Source organism: Aquila chrysaetos, chromosome 2 (assembly GCF_900496995.4).
Source record: "Aquila chrysaetos chrysaetos chromosome 2, bAquChr1.4, whole genome shotgun sequence".
NCBI lineage: Eukaryota > Metazoa > Chordata > Aves > Accipitriformes > Accipitridae > Aquila > Aquila chrysaetos.
In genome coordinates, this window is record NC_044005.1 from 19672086 (window position 1) to 19694827 (window position 22742).

A 22742-nucleotide genomic window follows, 5' to 3' on the forward strand; every position below is an offset into this window, starting at 1 on the left:
CTCTTTTTGAGCTATAGCCCACTTCCCAGAATCACAGAGCCTTTTAAACATTCCTCTCAGTTCATTGATTAACAAACTTGTTTCCTTCTGGGAGCTGTCCAGGTGGGTGTAACAGAAGAGCTGGTTGGTACATGCATTGTATGATGATACATACACTGATGTTTTGTGGTACAGCGATGTATTTATCAATTAAAGGGAATAGGCTACGCTATTCTGTTTTCCCAAGGTCAGCTGTAGTTGTACTACAGTGTGTGGCGCTGGTTAAACTTGCAGGTTTTTTTTTTCCTTGATAAATAGAGCACTGGGAATTATTTGAGGAAAGGGCAGAAATACACGATTGGACAAGAAGTAGTGATCTGTTAGGCTTGCTAAAATCATGTCTTTCAGGTTGGTGTATATGTTCTTGTCAATGTTTGACAACATGCTTTTTCAAATCCATTCCATTTTGATCCTGTCTGTCTTGGGAGTTAAGTGAATTTGTTCTCAGGAATGATTTTTCTGTAAGTCATGAAAGACAGTATCAGTTGGTTGTAGTTTTTTTCATGCTGGGCTTGTCTTCCCCCTGCCCCCCCCCCCTCCACCTTTAGTGGCTGTTATGTGCTTTTACAGAATGGTCCATTAAAAAAGACATTGTTGCTAGGTAGATATTACTTTATATAACAAATTGGTCATTGGCCTCAGGGTCTTATCCCTGAATTATATTTGCTAGGCTGTAGATTCTTCCTCGAAACTTGATTGAGAGAGTCCCAGTTTGGGTCATGAGCTGGCTGCCGCAGGGTGTTCAAGGCAGGAAAACAAGAAGTTTTCAAGTATAACTAATTTGTTCTGGCTTTAGTCAGAAACTATCTTCATAATAGTTTACAGATTTACATTTTCTTAAGGACATTGAGTTCATAAGATGAAATACAGTATACATAAACTCCACCAAAAGTCACAGGACTGACTGCTGCTTTTCCTTGCAAAGAAGCAATGCTACTGCTTTGTGAAAAAAAATATGGGGAATAATATTTCAAAGGGTGCAGTGGAGGCCATCCAATGCACACCGAGGATACCTGTTCATGGTTTCCACAAAATTGTGTTATTTTGCGGCTTGAGGGCTGGTTTTGTTGCATCTTTTGCTTTTTTGAGAGTCAGGCTTCAAATAGCAATCTGAACTGCCTACTTTTACTTCATCTATGTTTCTACATGTATGTGGGCTTCCCACTACTGGGGATCTGTGCAACCCAAGTTGGAGGAGATTACCCTTATGATTAATATTAGCACTATAGAATCTGTCACTTTTCTTGAGTCACTTGGAACAGGTTTCACATCTTTTGGGTATGTTTGGTGATTGTTTGAGAAACAGTTTAGGAGACTTTTTATTAAGTTAAATGATTTTCTGGAGTTTTTACAAAACTAGATTTGGTTGCTTGACCTCCTGTTGCCGGTGGTGGGCATCCAGTGATTCAGTCAATTGGATTTCCTGAAGGAACTGGATTGATAGAAGCAGCTGAATACCTAAGTAGACATAGCTGATAGTAACCTCTTCTCATTAATTGTGTCTTGTTGGCTTGCAAATGCAGGTTGGATAATTGAGACTCATTTCTGACTGTTGACACTTTGAACAAAAATGAGAAGCAGATGTGATTAATTGGGAAAGAGTTGATGAGATTAATTGGGTTCAGGATAAGGTGAGAGAAATTGGTTGGGTAGCAATGTCACAGAAATTTGAAAGAAATGGCCAGGAAATAAAATTAATTTGTTCAGTCATGCAAAAAGTTATTTCAAGGTACTTACAAATGATGATTTTTCATGTTTTGTAATGAACGATTTATATTTATATCTTTCCTGATAATAAAACTTTCCTTGAATATTCAAAATGGAGTAGACTGTGCAAGGGTTCACTTTGCAATTGCAGCAGACACCTCTATGAATTTCTTTCTATACTTTGATTATCATGGTGATAGAAGTGATGCACCTAAAATCACTGAATGTGCAAGTAAATCCTTTATAAAACTATATGTATTTCATATTCTATCTAGTTTCATGTTGTCATTCTCCCTGTAGGTTAAATTTTTGCAGTTGTGTCATTTTGTGTTTTGATGATCATGCAGATGTTTTGGAGTTGACTAATGTGAAGCTGTAAGCTTTCCACAGCAAGTGTTTTAAAGGGACAGCTGTCAAAACTGGGTGCTCAAATGAATAGAGTTTGAAGCCAGGAGGATCAATTTTTAAAACCGCTGCTCTTCTGTATATCAGAAGTTGCTAAATTAGCTTTAGTTTTTCTATTAATATAGGTTGAGCTAAAGCATACCTTCCAGAGGACATCCTATCTTGGTAAGAACACAGCAAAAACTGGAGAAACCATTGCAGTATGTGGTAGCTTGTTTGTGTTTCAGTTGCACTCTACATTAAGACTGTATTTTTGTTCTTTCTTTGAATTGATCCCTTATTTGTTTCCAGCCATTGGTTTTATATCATTCTTTACTAAGCACTCTGTAATACTGGTGACATCATACTCCGATGGTAACTTCTGTAATCAGGTCACCTCCAAATGTCCTTTCTGATAAGAATGTCTCTGTACTTGCTGTCAGTAGGTCATGTTCTCTAGCCTTTCAGTTATCTGTTGCACTGTAGCCAGTTTTCACCACATGCAGACAAGAACTGCAAAAAATAGTTCAGTATCATTTATCACTGCTTTATACTGAGAATCACCTGCATTATGTCTGTTGGAAAGGATTACATTAATTATTTTAAGTGTAATTGTTTTGTTGGGAGCTTATATTTAATTACCTGCTTGCTGGCATTCTGATTTGCTGCTTGCTCAGTTATTTCTATGATGCATTTCCACATTTGAGTGCAATGGCTGTATTTGTTCCTATAGCTATATGCTGGGTTTTTAAAAAGAAATCCAGCTGAGAGCTATTAAGCCGTGCTGCTGAACAAATTGTTTGGAAAGCTTCCTACTGTGCTGTTCTAAGAACCTGTTCATTAGGAGAGTATATTACACATAAATTAGAGTCCTGTTGGTTTTAAGTGGAATTCCCAAGTGAAGGGTCTTAAAGCAGTCAGCCCTACCTACTTTTAAAAGAAGCTACGAACTTGCAGACAGTAAACTGTTGTAAAATTCTGGACTGTGAATGAAGTAAATGCTGGGAACTCTAGGATTTCTTTTAGTTTTAACCTTTTTCTTCTAAACCATTTATTTATGAGTAATTACAAGGCTCTCAGAAGGGTACTTGCTGATAGTATGTACTGACTAAGAGAAACTGCATTTGCGAAGGTTTGGCTTCCTCCTACGTCTTCATTTCTTCTATGTTTCCTGTAACAGTCATCAGAAGTTTTTCCTGTATATGTAATTGTTGAGTGCAAGAAGTGACTTGCTAAGGCTTTATTTAGGAAAGGTGAATAGATTTAGATTCTTTCAAATTGAATAATATTTGTTCAAACTTAATTTTATGCATTCTGCCTACTGCTTTCCCATTTTAATTACTTTGTGGGGTCTGTCAGTTAACCTGATTTAATTTACACAAGCAATTGACACTGACAGTTTGTTACAGAAATGAGATGCAACTGTATGAAGTATGCATGCGAATCTAAGTTTTACATCAACGTAGTTATTTTTTCTGTTAAATTCAGATCATATTAAAAGAAGCCTACATTGTCTGTTAAAAAGTTTATTTTCAGACTTTAATATCCTTCTATAGCGTTACATTCTGCATCACCCCCCCCCCTTTTTTAAATACAGAATCATGATCAGACAGACTAGTTAGTCTAAGATTTCACAAGTCCTATGTTTACACTTGGTGAGGGGTTTTTTGTGATTCTTTTTTTTTTAACGTAGTGCCTAGGTTTAAAACCAGATCAACTTCTTTTGAATTGTTCTAGCATTCCAGGATTTGAAGTTGTGGGATATATCAAATGGGCACTTAAATGTGAAACCAAAATGAAATTGTCCTAGTTTCAGCTGGGATAGAGTTAACTGTCTTCCTAGTAGCTGGTATGGTGCTGTGTTTTGAGTTCAGTATGTGAAGAATGTTGATAACACTGATGTTTTCAGTTGTTGCTAAGTAGTGTTTAGACTAATGTCAAGGATTTTTCAGCTTCTCATGCCCAGCCAGCGAGAAAGCTGGAGGGGCACAAAAAGTTGGAAGGGGACACAGCCAGGGCACCTGACCCAAACTGGCCAAGAGGGTATTCCAGACCATGGGATGTCCCATCTAGTATAGGAACTGGGGAGTGGGGGCGGGGAATCGCCGCTGGGGGACTAGCGGGGTGCCGGTCGGCGGGTGGTGAGCAATTGCACTGCGCATCATTTGTACATTCCAATCCTTTCATTATTGCTGTTGTCATTTTATTAGTGTTAACATTATCATTATTAGTTTCTTCTTTTCTGTTCTATTAAACTGTTCTTATCTCAGCCCGCGGGTTTTGCTTCTTTTTCCCGATTTTCTCCCCCATCCCACTGGGTGGGGGGGAAGTGAGTGAGCGGCTGCGTGGTGCTTAGTTGCTGGCTGGGGTTAAACCACGACTATATAACTCTACAGAGAACTGGTATTTGTCGTATTTCTTTTATGCTGTAATAAGTAACAGGCTATCTATCAGAGTTGATTATATATAAAGTTTATTCTTCTATTTAAGCTATTGTAGAAATTAATGTGGTTGTCAGGGAGACCAAGCTATTGTTTGACACTTTCTGCGTGGCTTGTTTGTTGGTTGTTACCATATTTATGGGACTCCCAGTATATGAATTACTTTCCTACCATCTTTTAATAATTGCTTATAATGTAAAAATACTGTTAGCTGAAGTTAGAAATGCAAACTGTTAAATTACTTAAAAAGGTTCTCTTAAAACTTACTGAGTTTACTTGAAGTAGGTTAAACATGAAACAAAGGTAGTTGTGTTTTTAATCCAGCATTGTAAACAACTGGATTTGATGCATCCTTTTACATTTTAGCTTCTTCAAAGGGGATAGCTGTTCACTGTTGTGAAGGGTATGCCATGCTTGACCTTGCTGCATACAGAGGAGTCCTTAAAGGGTTCTCAGCAAGTCTTTTGGTATGGTATGCTGAAGGACTAATATTTTTCAACACACATACCTTCAGTGTTACGCACAGCTCTGCCTTATGTTCTTCAAGCTCTGAACAATGTAAATAATTTATATAATAAGACAATGATAATGAAATTTACTCCCAATCCTAACTGAAAATAGAGCATTCTGTTCAGTTTTGTTCAGGGTATAGGGATATGGCCCCTTCAGAAGAAGTAGTCCAGTGGAATTAAAAGTTTGGTGTGGAAGGTTTCTTAGTCTGAGGGACTTCAGGGAGGTTCATGATTACCACTGTGTTGAGTGACACTGTTCTAGCAGGCAGATCTGGTGGAAGAATTGTCATATTGCCAGATTTGAAGAAGGAATTGGGGAATGAAAGGCAGGTCTCTTCCATGCAGTAGTGTGTGGAATACAGATATCCAGCTATGGCTGATCCAAGCTGGTGTGTTCATGTGGTGCACAGCAACATGTGAAAATTACTTATTTGATCCCAAAAGCAAAGCAGCTGGTTTTAAAATGACACCCAAGGTAAGCAATACCTGCTCACTGAAAGATCTAAGAGTTCTCAATACTAATAGTGTTACTTGTTGCATAGCAGAGCTCAGTCTTCACTACTTTGAATTTTCACTTCGTTCGTTCTACAGAATAGAAACATCCTTAATAACTTAAGTCAGTATTGGACAAATTAACTCCTTTTGATCTCCTGGCATTGCAAGAGTGTTGCTATGGAAGGGAATTGGTGGTTGTAGCACCTGAGTGTTTTCTTTCAAAAAGTGAAACAGGCTGGCTGAGAAGGAGGTGGTGTAATTAAGACAGCAATTTTATTTTGGAGATTCACAAGTTCTTAACTATGCTGCAAAGTGCACTGGTTGGCTGGTAGGGAAAGCTTCAGATCATGATTTAATAGATTAGTTTGTACTGCTAAGGAAATAGAGCATTAGCAAGAGCCTTGGGAGTCACAAGGCTCCATTATTACTGTTGTCGTATCTGTAATATTCTTTGTAAACTTATCAGCTGTATTTTAAGAGCAGTTAGGTTATTTGCTCTACCTCTTCTGCAGTCTATCCAAAACAAACTGTGAGGAAGCAGTCTTTTCTACAATTTCACTTACAATTTGAGACCTAATTTCCACCCTTAATGTTTTAATAGTCTTTATGGCCCTTATATATACTCATTTTTGTGGAAACATTATCCTCTAGATAAATTGTTCTTTTCCCTTCATGGTGCTTGTCTCTTCTGTATTTATAGATAGAGTTTGTACCTCTTCTTGGCTTTTTTTTTTTTTTTTTTTTTTTTGCTAGACTAACTAAATGAAGTATTTTGGATACTCTGCGTCTCCAGTCAGCTGATCACCCTTGCAGCCTTTCTCTGCAGCTGCTCCAATTTGAAATTTCTCATGTGTGTGTTTTTTAACTGTTATAATGACAATTATGTATAACATTCCAGATGTGGTCTCACTGGGGTATTGTACAAAACGGCACTGTTTCTTTCTCCTTCTGCTCCAACGAGTATGTTCCAGAATTGCATTTGCCTTCTTTTCACAGCTGTCTCACCTTGACAAACCTGGCTGTTAGGCAGCTCTGTTTTAGAGTAACTGTTACACAGTTGTTTCATACAATCTCTTTATTAAAGTTGAACTATAGCCCATTTTTCCATTAACAATGTTATCTGATACTCCTTTCATTTTTTGTATGCTATTTTTGTATAAATCTTTGCATGTTATTAAGATTGTATATATTTGTCTGTGCCTTCCTTCTTGAAAAAAACATCGGCAATGTAGTTGCTGTTCCCCAGTCATTACTGAAGTGATATTTTCTTAAAAGTTTTTACTTTAGAAAGGACAATCATCTTATGTGTCACTGTTTCCACAGTACTGAGAAATGGATTATTTTTGACTGCATTAGCTGTAATAATTTTTAAAGTGTTCCTAGTCTCCATTTGTCATTGTTTTCATATCTGAGACAACATAGATAAGGATTATGGTGGAGGTTGGGGGTTCGTTCCTGAAATATCCTTAATCTTCATCCCGTTGTCCCTGTTTAGTATACACATTTTCTTTTTGTACTTAAGTACAAAAAAGCCTTTAAAGACTGTAACTTTTTTGTATAATAAACCCTTCAGGTATAGTTTAGCTTTACTTTTTACTGTATACCTAAGATGCAGCTTTCTGTGCTGATTTTTCTTTCTCTCATCTCTCTGTCCCCTGCTATTCTTGATACGATCTCAGCATGTTCCTGATGTCTTACCTGCACAATGTTATCAATGATTGGCTTGCCAAACATCGAGTTTTACTCCTTCAACTTGAGATGTGGATCCTTAAACATTTTGCCATCTTTATGTTAAATGAGAGGCTTCTGTGCTGTATCTTGGATGTCTTTGCTAACTTTCGCTATCACATTATTTGGGTGTACGCCGCTGAAATTCAAAGACCTAGTTATAAACCCATTTGGGATTTTTCATTCTTTATTTAAATAAAAATTCAGCAATACATGGATTAGGTTGCGAGCAGCTGTTTTATAATGTCCTCATTAGTTAGTGAGAACAGTTTTGAGGTAATAGTCATTTGCTGCTTCAGTAGCTATTTCATAAATTTATGAGCTATTAGCTCCAAGAATAACTAAGCCTTTCCACTTAAGAGTTTGATTTGTTCTCCATTTTGTGTCTGCATAATCAGTCTCCTAAAATGATACAGTTCACTTTATTTTTATCTAACGTTAAAGGTCTGCATCCATATCAAACACTGATGCTGGAACAAATGCCTCATTAGTTTAATGTCTTTAACAGAACCTGTTTTACCAACTTTCCTTCCCCAAAGGAATTGACCCAAACAGCTTTCTGTTGTTATCTGTTATATTTATTCCAGTCTGACATGTTGCTGACACACAGTGTTCTACTCTTCATTTCTATTTTGAATATTGTCTATTCCTCCATACTCGCATTCTTAGTCATGAGTGCTGTCCCACCATGCTGTGGTTACTCTGTCATGTTTTGTTCTGCACCATGTGCCAGTAATTTAAACCTCCGACTCTTACAGACAAACACAACCAGATAATTCATGATACTCATAAAATGTACAGCTTGTTTTTCACCATCCTATCTCTTGGTAGTTTTTATCCATTATTCACCATTTTTAATAGTGTATTAAAAACAGGTGTGAAAATGTCCTTGTAAAGTTTAAAATTCCCTGTGTCAGTAATGCAGGCTGTATTCCAGAAGAGTTGTTTCCATAGATGCTTGAAGCTGACCTTTCAGAAATTCCTTTTTCAGATGATCTACCTCATGGTTTCTAAAACCTTCCAGGTACTACTTGTCCCTGAGCTGCTTGTTTATCTTGTTATCAACTCCTACCTCCAGCCATATTTCAGGGGAACTTGGAAGACTTAAGTTATCTGGGAGACCTGTTTGTCACATGGTGTTCCCCCTGCCCATTGCCTCCTTCCTCTTTCTTCCCTTCCTTCCCCCATTTGTTGAGTAAATGTTTAGTTGGCAGGTTTTTGTTTTGTTATTAACATTGCATCTCAGTTTTCTGAAGTGTCTTAGTTATTTGTGATTTATAGTCAAAATATGTCTTGGACCCAGCGAAACTGCTCTCTGTGGCTTTATAAATGCAAACTTTTCTATTGAAAAGATTATTTTTGGTTTAGTGTGGATAATCCCACACTAGTGTACTTTTTTTTTCCCCCCATTAGATACAATTGCCTAGCCTTTCTTTATTAGAATTATGAATATTTTTCCATCATACTTTGTTTATTGTTTGTATTTTGGGAAACGTACAACCATCCACTCACCTTGATTGCATATGCTTATGCATATGATGCATAAGAAACAGGGATTATGTTGCATGTATAACAAGTGCATCCAAAAGCATCAAATTCTGATCTGCTGCTTTAATTCTTACAAGTATATTTGTGTTCTGCTGTCTTGCCCTTGAATCCTGCACTAGTAGTCCAGGTTCTTACGCTTTTGTTGCACAGAGTCCTGCTATTTTGTACACGTGTTTAAGTCATTTCTTAATAATCAAATCCCCTCCCTTTCTATCTCCTGCTCAATTTTTCTTTTAGCTCTTGCATGCTGAATCTTAGTGATTTACTGACCCTGTGCCTTCTCTCTGCTACAAAATTCCTGAAAGTCTTAAATGCCAGAAGGCTGTTAATGTAAATTCTGTCTAGCTGTAAACTGTACATAATAAGGTATCTATTATGATTATCTTCTTTCTAGAATGACTTGTAAATTCAGTGCTTCTGAACTTACTATGTTCCATAACTTTTGTAAAGTGCTTTATGATCACAAATTTTAAAAAATTGAACTTCTTTAGGCTCTTCAAACTGTAAAAAGTACTCTCTTCTTTTTACATACAGAGAAACAGGAAAGGGATTGTATGAGGTAGATTCCTGTGATTTTGAGTTTGGGTTTTGATGCCGAGGTCTTGTTGTATGGGCGGGGAGCGTGTGTGCATGTGTTAATGGTAGAATAGATGTAGTAGTGTGAGGGGAGGAGAATGTTATTTGTCATTTTTCCTTCTCTCTTGAGTAAAATGATGGACAGACCTGGACATTTATTCTTCCAGTGATATAGTTACAGTTAAACAAATATCTAGAGAGTACTGCTCTGCTAAATGAAATATGACTAAATTATCTATATAGTTCCCTGTACACTCAAATCCGATTTACTGATAGGAAGAAAGCTAAACTAGTGTAACTGATTACTCTGATGCCTACCTGACATCAGGTGAGACTCCATATGACCTTATTTACCTTGCTTATTCACAGGTGTTCAGTCTCTTTAACTCAGTGACCTGCTTTCCATTTCCTCCTCAGTTCCACCGACATATACATTGTGCAATTAAGGTAGTGCAATTTGTTTTTAGATTTACGTGCCGTGTAGTTTCTGCAAAGGATGTTCAGTGGAACACTAAAGCTTTAGCTGCTGTAACTTGCTGAGGCACGTGATGTCATTTCTTATTCTTGAGAAAACCCTCTGGCAGTTTGCAGTTACTATTAGCAGCCTTGAAGTTTGTATTTGGGATAAGAAAGTTCTGAGCTTTCACACATGCCCACCCTCTACACCCTTCTCAGTCTTCCCACGCAAACCATATGACCAATCATACAAATTTTTCACTTAGGATGATTAAGGTTGCACTGAAATAAAATGCCAAAGTACACCTGGGTTTAAAAACAGAAAGTAGGCTAACAGTTTTATGTGCATACTCTTCTCCTGCTTTGTGCTCTTTAATCTTGCAATTTACTAAAAATTGCTTTTAAATTAGTATTTTTCCAGTGTAGTATACGTTCCCAGATGTTGTGACTCCTATAAATGTGCATACCAATGGATTAGCTTCTTTATTGTCTCATTACATTTATATTTTTTAATTATCCAGGAAGGTGTCTAAGTTAATATCTGTGGAGAACCTTCTATTGATACATGGCATGTAAAAGGAATTTGCAGTCATCATCTTACGAGGCTATGCGCTTTATTTGTCTTGCTGCCATTAGAAACGTCAACTTTGAAATCAGAATTAATTTATAGTGGCTTCTGGCAAACATGTTTGCTTCCATTATGAATAGTTTGTTGCATATTTGATGAATGATGTGCTTTCTTCAGGTTGTCACTTGCAAATGTTCAAAATGTTCAAAATTCAAGTCAAACATCAATTTTAGTGCCTGCTGATGGCAACATAATGTAGAGTGGAGCTACATTTTCTTGTTGACCTTACCAATGCTGACTACCTCCCATGAATCTATCTGGTCCAGTGGTATCTTTTTCAATATAGCCTCTTCCATTTCCTATAATAGAAGTCAATACTACAGGGAAATAACTTGCATCATACTGAGTTATTTTCTTTTGTGAGGTGTATGTTAGATAACTGTTATCTGAGCCAGTTAATAGAAAATACTTTCTCATAAAAGTAGTAAAGATTTTCCTTAGTGAAGACATCTCTTTTCTTTTCAACATATGAAGTACTGTTTTTAGTGGTCCTGCTAATTTCACAAAAAATTTTTAAAAATCCTCTCAACTATTGTTTCTGTCCGGTTGAAAAGGCCATCTTGTAAAAAGCACTATTACTTTGATGACGTTAGATATTTGACTTTATTGTAATTACTTCATGAAACAATTGTTTAAATTAACATTGTCTTTGGAGTTATGTTTTCTCCAGTTTGGTGTGACGTTGGCTATCTTTAAAAATTTTTTGCTTGAATTGGTATCTCTTTTCTTTCTCTTTTAATTTTCTTTCTCTTTTCACTAGATTACTGTTTACAAAAGTCAAATTGGAGTCCCTGTGCAGAGGCCCAGATGAAGCACTCCTTACCTGTAAACACATGCTCCAGATTTGGAAATCCTGCTACAATCTCACTAACCCAAGGTAAGATGCTGTAAAATTCTAGGCTGCTCGGTACCTTGCTCAGTAGCCTTTCAGGGCAATGTTAGCATTAGCAGTCCTGCTTTTACTTGGTCTGGTATTTTGTATGAACAAACTAATCCTCTGGGAATCTGGAGACTGAAGTGCAAAGATACCAGCTGATCGACATGCAGGAACTATCCAGAGTTCTGTGAAGTAATGTATGCCAAAGCTAATAAACTGCAGTGATGAGGACTGATTACAGAGATTGGGTAATTGCCATTCTCCTTGATGGGGCTCCATGTACTGGTATTGTCTTGATTTTTTGGTTTTTTTGGGTTTTTTTCCCCGATCTGGGTTATAGAGCCTTCTATATTGGCTAGAGGAGAGATTGCTGTAGTGGAAATTTAGTTCCAGGACTTCAACTAAATAAAATGAAGGAGGACTAGATGTTAATTAAGAATATAGAAATATTAGAGGTCATATGGGTAAATATGATGTGCTTGCAAAGTCAGCATGGCTTTTTTTTAAAGGGAGGTCTTGCTTATGAACCTATTTAGGTTCTTCAAAGGCATTAACAAGTATTTGGATAAGTTGATACAGTCCTATTTGGGTTTCCAAAATGCTTCTTTGAAGGTCCTTTGCCATATATGTTTAGATAAGCCATGAAATAAACGGGAAGGCCACTTTACAGAAATCCATGCTGGTACTATTCAACATGTTTATCAAGTACCTGGAGAAGAGGACAAGCAGAATCTCCTGCTATCTGGTTGTTTGAAGGGTTGATAGTTTCTGGAGAAGAGATGCTGCAGCAGAAGAGCTTTATACCAGGTGGCATCAGATACCTGTATAGCAGTATGATGAACATTATCTGTTCAGTTTTTGCTCTTAACTTTGTTTGATCTCAGTTATGTAAACACATGCATCTCTTTAAGAAGATTAAGAGAGTTGGCTTAATGGCCAAAGAGGGGAAATTGCTTCTCTCCTTAGCGAGCCAGTGAGCAGTTCAGAGCAGGAAGGTTTGGAGGGTGTGGCAGGAAAAGCCTGGGAAGGGACCCGAGTCCGTCACAGCGTTTTGAGAAAGACTCTGATGCTGCGCTGTGGAGCAGGGAGCAGGACTCGGGGATTATAGAAAGTAAGTACGTCAGCAACCAGAAAGGTTTGAGCAGAATTATTTTTAACTCAAAGTCACTGAACTAGCAGCAGGGAGCCGGGAGAGAATTTCTCTTCTAACTTAGTGGGTGGTGGTTTATTTTAGTTGGCTGTTTGTGTGTGTGGGGAGCAGGGTTTAAGAGTTTATTGTCAGACTGCTGTGCAGAATAGTTACCATTTCTGTGTAAGCTTAATTTCAGTGAGGCTTTGCATGTACTCCAGCACAACTTTTCACCTTCCATCTCTACTGTTGCATCCTCTACACCGATCAGGGCTCTAATCATGGCTTGTCATTACTTTTTTATTGTTGTTGTGCTAAGAGCTACTGTGCCATGTTAAATACACATTAAGTAATAATGCTTCCTTCAGACATCAGCAGTGACTGTGAAAACTTACTCTTGGCTGTGTTAGCTTCAAACAGCAGTTTGCTATCTCACATGTCACCGTTCTTCAAGAACATCTAAGTGGTAAAATTAACGAGGATTACTTTGCATCTGATAGTTTTTACTGCTTTTTTATCTTGACATTGAAAGGTTTTTTTGAAGTTCTGGTTTATGGTAACAAATTAAAATCAAATTAGGAATGGAATGGGCAGGAGCTGTGGATAAGTGTCATGATGGAAGGAGAAAGATTTCCCAAATCACACATTCAGAATTACATTAAACAGTGAATATGGATAGCAAGCTGTAACCTTTCTTTGGCTGGTCCATGTGAAATTTAAGGACTGAATACCTTCATATGGTATTACAGTGATCCAGATCTGTCTGACTGGGATAACAATTATCACTTCAGACCTGAAACGTGACTGGGAAGTTCTATTCATTCAACTGCACTCCAGATGTACTGAAGAATGATGATGCAGGATTGTTGTGAAAACTTAAATTTTCCAGCCTCTGTAGTTTTAACACACACTTCATTTTGTTTTAAAGCACCATTTGAAAATTATGTCTCCCACTGGAAATAATTTAAGCTTTTTTTTTTAATACTTCTTTAAGCCAGTAATAAAAGGTCTTTTAATTATTTGAAACCTTTTTTAGAATGTTGTTTTTCAAATATTTAAATATCCTTTATGCTTACTTGAAACATCTTTTTCTATTCTGATTTAGACTGAAAACTAATTTTGATGTATCATTTTCCAAATGAGATAAGAACTCACTTTTTTTATAAGCTTGTGTTTTATGTTAAATAATTCTTCTTGCAATTAATCAGATTTTGTGGGGTACAGTTGGGTTCAATGTCCTCAGTAATCTTAATAATGAAATAAATTATGTATAACTAGATATACCACACAAAGTCAGGGCTAAATGCAACACTGTGCCTTACCTTTGTTCAGCTTATTTAGAACAATTTTCTTTTGTCTTTAATTGGCATACGCTTTCCTCATGAGATGGCTAATATGAATTTAAAACTTATTTTGTGGTGCAACGCTTAGAAGGTTTAAATGTTTATCTTCAGCCTGCTGCTTGAAGTTCATTAGAAAATAGTTCAATTCTTTTCCAGTTCTTAGTTTGCATTAGGAAAACAGAACAAACCACAATGCTAGTGCTGTGCTTAGAAGATACTTACGCTAGGCCTGGCTCTCCTTGTCAGCAACATTTGGCATGTCATTGCTTGTGGGTTGAGGAAGTAATTAATACAGCGGTTACCAGAAAATATGCACCAACTGATGTACCAACTATAGCTGATAGTGTGTGTCCCAGAAAGTTCCCTTCTGTTTCCTGTGGATTTCTATAATGGCATCATTTTGTAAGGAAATCAGTCATGCAATAATGTTAGGGTAATGCAGAATTTTATTTATACCATTTTAGTAACAGCTGTACAAAGAGAGGAAGTTGTTTCACTGGTTTTTGAAGTGTGCAATTATAAAGAGTTGCTGAAAGGCTTCTTGCCATTCTCTTGGTTCAAATTCAGAAGGAGGGGATTTTAAAATTAAGGCAAATGGAAAGATGTACTGAATTCCAGCCTTGCAGTTTAGATTAAAGTTTCTCAGGCTTTACTTTTAGCTAGGAATTTTGTGGAGTTTTTTCTCTTTGGTAGGAATCAGACAAAACTTTAGCTAAGTTGGGCTAATAGGCCAATTGCTTTAAAGTTTAATTATTTTTAAGTTTGTGGGGTGCTTTTTTTTAAACGAGGTTTTTAAAAGAGTATTGATAGTGAATAGTACCAGACTTGCAATCCTAACAATGAAATTACTGTCTTAACCGTAGAATGTTAAAGAAGGAGTGCACTTATGTGCTTCCTCACACTTTTCTGTCAATGTGTCTCAATACTCGCCTCATCTTAAGGAGAAGGAGCACTTAGTTCTTCAGTCCCTGTTCGTCTGCTGAATCTTTAAGAGTAGTTCTAGGAGGAATTAGTTTTCCAGCAAGTATGTCAACAAGAAGCCTGAGGGACAGATACTGAGTTTTAACTGAAGCAGAAATTAAGTGCGTTTGTCCACAGGAGCCATCAGTGAAAACTGCTGCTACTGCTTAAGCTCCTGAGGTGTTGGAAGAGTTCAGAATGTTCCTACTGCCCTATGATGATCCAGTTCAACATTAGGCAGTTAATATGTGTGTGTGTGTATTAAAACAAAAACAAACAAAAACCCCCAAACTCCAGAGGTAAAAGTGATGCCTTTTATATGTGAAATGTAGTTATGGTATCTTTATAACATCTTTACCTAAAATTAGGTGTCCTGAGTTTAGTGTTTCTCTTCAGTCTGGGGAAAAGTGTGGATTTTCAAACTTAGATCTGCCATCTCAGCTTTGTGTGAGAGCTGTACCTCATATTATATAAAAGCTTAATGTACAATAAATCCCTTCTGTAAACCTGTTAGCTATGAATCGAATTAAAAGACTGTATTCCCTTTGTGGTTGTATTAATTGTGAAAACAAAATTGCTGAAGTAAATATGGATTTAGTTTTGCTTAGCTTAATTCTGTTTTAATGCAGCTGGCATAATGCACTGTGAGTGGTTAGTGGTGCTTGGTACTAAATTTGTTCATAGCAAGAACTTTTATAGCAAGAACCTTTGTGGGAGGAGGGCAGCATGCAACTTGTATCTCAGTATATAATTTTATATTTTAATAGCTTACAATTTCTATACTTCATTACAGTGATTCCGGACGTGGGAGCAGCCTGTTAGACAGAGCTATTGCTGATAGACGACAGCTTAATACAATTACATTACCAGATTTCAGTGATCCTGAAACAGGTAAGAACTGCGTTTGAACAATAAAATAGGTAAAATGGTCTGGCCATAGCTAGATTTTGCATTAGGTTTTTTGTTTTATTTTGCTAAATGAAATCGTATTTTAATTGTTGTCATATAAGTGGAAATAGACATTGTGCAATATAAGATTTTTTTTTCTTTTTTATTTGTGAAACACTTGCTGACCATGTTCCCTATAAATTAAAATACCTGCAGTGTGGATCTTGCTGAGCTTAGAGGTATCTTCTTATGCATGGGCTAAAAATTAGTATGCTGAACTAGCCTATTTGCCAAAGTCTTATGCTTTTCTGTCCATTCAGTATTTGCAAGTATTTTCTTTTTAAAAGGTAAATCAGAAAAATTTCAGAAAACTTTTAATCTCAAAAAACCTGAAGACGTTGTTGCTAATTAAATGAATTGAAATCTCTAATATATTAAAATTTAATTTTATGGGTGGGTTGGCTTATTGTAGACATAGCTTTGACATTATAAGCAAAATTTATTTATTACAAATAATATATACTGTGATATTTTGATACACATATGAAAAATGTGGTACACAGGTACACTACATAAAAGCTAAGATTGTTACATGTCAGTAAATAGTTACAACATGTAACTTGCCTATTTTAATATATTCAGTTATCAGAATGCAAATTGATATGCCTTAAAACTCATATAGCCAAAAAGCAGGTGAGCCATGCATCCTGTGAAAATTGCAGAAGGAATTACCATGATGATGCTAGTTCCAAAAACATTTACAGTATGTTACTTGCATTCTAAATATTGAGAGTTTTCTGTTTCCTGGGTTTTATCTCAAAACTGTAGCATGCTTTTCCTGGCACTTTTCAGATGTGAATTTCTGCTTAATCGCACTTTGACACAAACAGCTTATGGGAAAGTTTGCCAGCCTATGAATTAGAATACACTGACCCATAAATTAAGATACATTGAAATGTGTAATGTATCTCTTTGTTTAACATCAGAATCGTGCACTAGGGAAAAATCCAATTTAGATACTTAACTTCTGAAAGTTAAAGTTGGATTGAATGTTCACTCAGTTTTGAAATAATGTAAGTAAACAGAAAATGTTCTGTGCTTGCTATGGTGGCAAACAGTTTTGATTACAAAGATCAGGTCACCTGATTTCAAAGAATTGCAATGTGATATGGTCTGAACTATGGTATAATTTAGCTTGCTGCCCCTAATGCAGAATTTTCTGTCTTGTATTCGTATAATTAAAATGTATAAGATAACATTATATTATTCTGTAGTGATCATTCTATATTCTAGTCTAGCTCATTGTTTCATTCTAAGGACAAAACTAGATTTTAAAGGTTTCATATACATATATAGATAATTTATTTTATGCCTTCAACAAAGTGCTTTTTGGGGTGGTGGTGTGGGAGGGGGTTTTGTGGTTAGTTGTGGGGTTTTGTTTTTCCCCCATGGGGACACAAAGCTCTTGATCTACATCTTTGGGGTGTCCTATTTTATATCTGCCACACTTGAGAGCGTAACGAATTGCTGCTTTTTAAGGACTGCATATTCCTCAACGCTTTTAAGTACCTCATCCAAAACAGTGAGATTTCAAGAAGCTTGCCCCAGATTCAAATCCTGCAGCCAATATCTTGATTGGAAAACCAGATCTATATATATATGTCTGATTTTTCTAGAAGTTCTAATTAGTCATCTTTTCTGAATCTCAGCTGTGCTGTTAGAGCTTATCTCTACTGTCAAGGAGGACAAGATGGGAAATTAAAAATATGGGGTCCCTTTCTGATTATTTTTCTTATAAAAGGTAATTGTGGAGGATGAATTGGGGGGGTCTCTTTTATTCTATTTTTCAGGGGGGTTGGGGTTGGGTTTTGGTTTGGTTTGTTTTTTTTTTTTTTTTTTTTTTTTTTAATTGTTAATTTTAGCAGAAGAAACCTTGTTGCGATACCAATACTCAAATTCTGGTAAGGATTAGTGCTTTGTTATCCACTGTTTTCTATACAGTATTATACATATAAAAGCTCCATATCCAAGTTTTGTCCAAAATTCTTCATCCAGAAGATGATGTAAAAATTTTGCAGAAATTAAAAGGTTATGGTACTATAACAATAGATGAAGTCAAGCTTGTCACAGTGTTTGAGTGAGAAAACTTTAAGCAGACTGTCAAAAAAACATTGTTCATAAAAGGTAGATGATAGAAACAATAGATGGTTAGATATTAGACCTTTATAGGCTGAAAGAGCTCACACGAATTCTGTGGAACCCCAGTGTTTAGAAATGCAGAAGAAATTTGACGTTTAAATAAGTAAACAAATGTTAAAATAGGGGTATGCAGGAAACATATTGCGGAAAATCCTCTTAGGACAGAAATGTTCACTCACCTCCTCTTTATACAGTATAATGCTACCATGCGTATACATTTATGTGTGTGTATGCACATGAACATTTGGAAATTTTCCCCTTCCTAACTTTGCTTGCCACCTATGATGGTGATCCTCTTTGTCTGTCTACACTGAGTTCGGGCAATCTGAGTACCAAGAAATGAGAGCTAAAAGTCAAATCTGAAGTCTTGCGTACTTGCAATTTCAATTTTAAAATCCTTAAAAAAAAAAAAATACATCTAGCTGTAATGGGTGTAAAACATTCTTTTTCTCAGATGTATCAATTAAGCAGAAGTTGAAATTGGGGGGTGAAAAAAAAGGTCTTAAAAAACAGTTTTATATAGAGCACTTACCAATCCCATAATCAGAAATTATTAAATGATTCAAGTTTATATTTGTGTAATCTTTGAAGTATCAGAAGAGTGTATTGTGGATTTCTTACAAGGCTAGACTGTTAATTCTAAGGCCCTGATCAATAGCTGTGGCAAATCTACTTTGTTTGCCTTCTATTTCAGCTGGTTTGCCACGAGTGGCAAGCACCCATATTTGTATATGTTGATGAAGGAATTAAATATGGAGGGGAAAAAAATGTTTTGATGAATCAATCACTGAAGTAAAATCTCACAGGGAGGCAGGCACATTTCATATCCAATGATAGATATGCATATGCAAATCACGTGAGACTCGACTGGCTATTTTGGTTAAGGTAAATTGCACTCAATTTTTTTAAAAATGGATTATTCAATTTTTTCTGTATTCGTTGCAGTCCACTGAGTTTATCATAGGAAGAAATGATAGTAGCTGAGTTTTAAACTTTGATCTTTATTTCCCCTTAAACATATTCTACAAATTTATGCATTAGAACATAAGGGAAAAAAAATCTTTAATTTGTTTTTTTAATCTAGTTTAGTATGGAAGGAGAGTACATATGAGTATTGGGGGGGGGGGGGTTATGTTGCTTTCAGAAGAAGTGGTATTTATGTAGAAGCCACTTCCATCTTACTGAATGGTGAAATAAATGCTTTGCATTTTTTGGCATCCATGAGTCCATTAAACCCTGTTGGATCTTTTTTCTTTCCCGCTCCCCCCCCTCCCCCTTATCATTCTCTTTGTTTCGCTTTTTAGCCTCTGATACTTCCTCATCTTCTCTCTCAAGAACAGAGTCTCCTCTCCAACTGTTTGTATCTTCTCATCTTCCTCATCCTCATCCTAAACCAGATACCTTTGTCTGGCCCCATGCAGCCTCTCCATACTGTGACCAAGTTCCTGAGCCCTGTACACCTTCTCACTGTAAATTGGCTTTCTATTCCTGATGGGCGTGTTAGTTTGTGCTGTATTTTTCTGATAATCTTCATAACTGATAAACCATGTTTAAACAGTTTAAGTTTCAACAGTGTGGGTGAAAACTGGTCTTTCAGGTGCTCTTCATTAAATACTGAATGGGTTTTTAGAGTTTCATCAGAATAGACTGTTTTATTGGTCCCAAAAGAGGTAAAGTTGCAGACATATTTAATACTCTGTTCTCGTGACTGTTAGAGAAAGTGATAGGTGTTTGGGTAAAAGGTTATTGGCCAAGACTGCTCTGTAGTATTTACTGCTGTAAATTATTTCCATTGCTGGCATCTTTTGCCTAACAAGACTGTCATTTCTATAGAATTTCCTTCTTATCTGTACAGTTTTTAATGACTTAATTTCAGAAAGCCATTAGCTAATTGCATCCAAAATCTTCCCTGAAAATTCACGTGAAGGAAAAAATTGCCTAAATATCAGTGTGTATTTTCATACTGCAAGTAGGGCATATTGGAATGATTCAGAGTATTAGAGCAATGAAAATCAGTACTATGCTATTTCAAGTCAAGAGCCATCCTGTTCATTGAAATGATGCCAATTTAAATATGCTGTAAGATCAATCCCCATGTTGCTTGAATACAAACTGTACAGTAATGCTGCCAGAGTAGTTCAGGTGGCAGGGTAAAATCAACGTAGTTTTGCATCCATGTTCTTTTTAACTCCTTTTTATTTCTGTTAAATTGTCCTTCACTTATAGCTTTATGCACAGCAATGCTTTTGTCACTGCATTTACTATAAACCAATCTTAAGAAATTAATTTTTGACACCTAGCCTTTGACTGATACCATGTCAAAGATATTAATTCCTAACAAAATGTAGAAAACAGATCTTTGAATATTAGCAAAATTCACTCATTAAAATAGCTGACATAAGACTAGAGTTTTGAAAACACTAGCTCATATGTAAGCCTGTAACTGGAAATTAAGGAAAGTGCTTCCTTTAGACTCCAGGAAATCTGTGTCCTACAGAAGTTTAGCTATTTGAAGTCTGACTTTCTTCTTGATAAATTTGAATAGTTGATTGATAGCTATTACAGCTTTGGGTGTCATTGAGTTGAACTTGCTCAGACCTACTTTATAAACAGTACATCTCAGTTAGCATTAAATTACTTGTTCTTTGCAGAGCTACAAGTTAATAAGACCCCACTCAAGAATGAAGGCAAACTGAAAGAATGCAGAAGCCCAAGCACGGATTCCATTATGTAAAGCCCAAGTTTTCCATTTCCAAGCTACTGTATCCTCAGGGAAAGGAGCTTCCACCATATGCATGAGGAGTAGCGGAACCATGAAAAAAACCCAGATATTGGAGTCCTTTGTATAGTGTAAATAAGTAATGAAAGTTAAAGCTCTCTATCTTCTCTATCTTCTTCTCTAAGCTTCTCTATCTTCTGAGTAAGTAGAGGTTTGCCTAGATGCTTATAGCATGTTAGTATAGTTGCCAGGGCTGAAAATCTCATGTTCTGTATCTTGCTCAGTTCAATTTTTTTTCCAGTGAAAGAAGCAAAAGACACTTTGTATTATTGACTTGACTTCCAATTTCTGTTGAACAGGAACATGATTTTAGAGGTGTAGCAAAGGCTCTATGAAAATATTTATTGTAAACATTAATCTTCTTATTTAATTTTTTTATCTTTTGAAACCCTGTAAACCTGATTTACAGTTTGAAGATTATCAGAAATCTTTTGGCTTTCTTGGAGCTTGTGGGGGTTTTATCTATCTATCTATCTATCTATCTTTTTTTTTTTTTTTTTCCCCCTCCTTCTTACTTTGGATTTTAATTTGTGGTTTGATCTGTTCAAAGGCAATCCATCAGATGCTTACTTTCATGGTTTTTACTCCCTTTTTTCAGTTTGTAAGTAGCATTCACTGTGCAGTTCTGTTAATTTCTTAAGGACTTAAATCACCTTTTCCTTTACCACGAAACGTACATGTTTTGTCCATCAGTAGTGGAAGTTTGATAGTGTGTAAAGCAAGGCTGATACTCTTTGCCCATTCAGTCACCCCAAGGGCTGTAATCTTAAGAGATCTGAATGCACTCAACTAACACTTGCATTTAATGATTAAAGAGGCAGTATTCATTTCTAGAGGACTGCAAATAAAGATATATTAGGACGGTCTTGTATAACATAATGGCCAGCTGCCAGTGTGTTGTATTAGAGAAGATTTTATGCCACTACTGTTCCTAAGGAGTATGTTGGTCCAAAATGGAACGCTGCAACTGCTGTCATTTTTCATAATAAACTATTTTCTCTTGTGGTACAAATTTTGCTTGTAGAATAAATATCTTAAGAGTATACTTTAAAATAATGAAATGATGAAAACAAGCTAAATAACAGAGAAGGAAGACTATAGAACAATAAAAATAACTGCTGCTTTAATCAGGATGTGAAATAATTTTCTTTTTCTCTGACCAGCTACATTATAAAGCTGTGTGTTTAGCCTTGAAGAGTAAACTGTGGGATTTTTTTTCATTGATTACTTCACTTTTTAATAGATTTTTATGGGGTAGTACAGGAGACCGATTTGGTGGAGGAGAGAAAAGTAAGAAGATACATAAACCAGCATGTTTGACAGTGGCGAAGCTTGGAAAATTTTTTCAAAGAGCTGAGAGGATGCTCTATGAATGATGCTGTCCATACCTGACTAGTAATATCTCCATGCATAACTTTGCACCAAAAGATAAGCTGGCTTCGTAATTTGTGATTGTGAAAGGTGCCTCAGACACTTAATGAATTTTATAGAAAAACCTGTTAATTTTGGCTAACCCTGCCAATCTGTCTTATCAAATGCATCACTTCAGTGATGTATTAGTCCTGCAGAAGGTACTGCCTCTTTGTATCATGCGATTGCTTTCTTTAGCACAGAGTTCTCTGTATGTCACACCACTAATGTTCTTACTGCCAGCTTTGTGTGCATGTAAAGTTGAAAGTCATGGGATTTTTTCCTCTTTTGTCCTGCATGAGCATTGCTGTTAAAGCATTTTTTTCTTTATGTAAATGTTGAAACATTGAAAACATGATGAATGTAAAACTGTTTAGTAATATTCTCTTTTATGGTATAAAAAGAAATCCTGTTACAGTGTTTTTGTCAGTTGATATGAACATGTTTCATGAAGGATGACAGTCCACTCTTTTACTCATTTTCAGAAGGAAAATTTGATGTACGTAAAAGTGATGTTGTTTTTCTCCAAGCCTGCATGCCAACTAAGTGCTGATAGAGTCCATGTCTTAGTTCATGTCCATTAGGCTACATTCTGAAGAATTTATTGGGCAATGACCAAGGAAAGAACTGAAGAAGTCGTAAC

At 36.2% G+C, this 22742-nt stretch overlaps 1 protein-coding gene across 6 annotated transcripts in view; it reads left to right on the plus strand.

The window, feature by feature from the left end:
• The window catches only part of TTC7B (tetratricopeptide repeat domain 7B), a 143620-nt gene that overhangs the window by 81089 nt on the left and 39789 nt on the right, over positions 1-22742 (plus strand). For 2 of the 6 annotated variants that reach the window (XM_030006513.2, XM_030006519.2), the window contains 4 exons: positions 11275-11391; positions 15617-15714; positions 19215-19379; positions 21240-21290. In XM_030006513.2, coding sequence (XP_029862373.1) covers positions 11275-11391; positions 15617-15714; positions 19215-19379; positions 21240-21290 — 431 coding nt within the window. The remainder of the gene's footprint in view (positions 1-11274; positions 11392-15616; positions 15715-19214; positions 19380-21239; positions 21291-22742) is intronic. The other 4 variants (XM_030006453.2, XM_030006462.2, XM_030006499.2 and 1 more) reach the window with 2 other exon arrangements.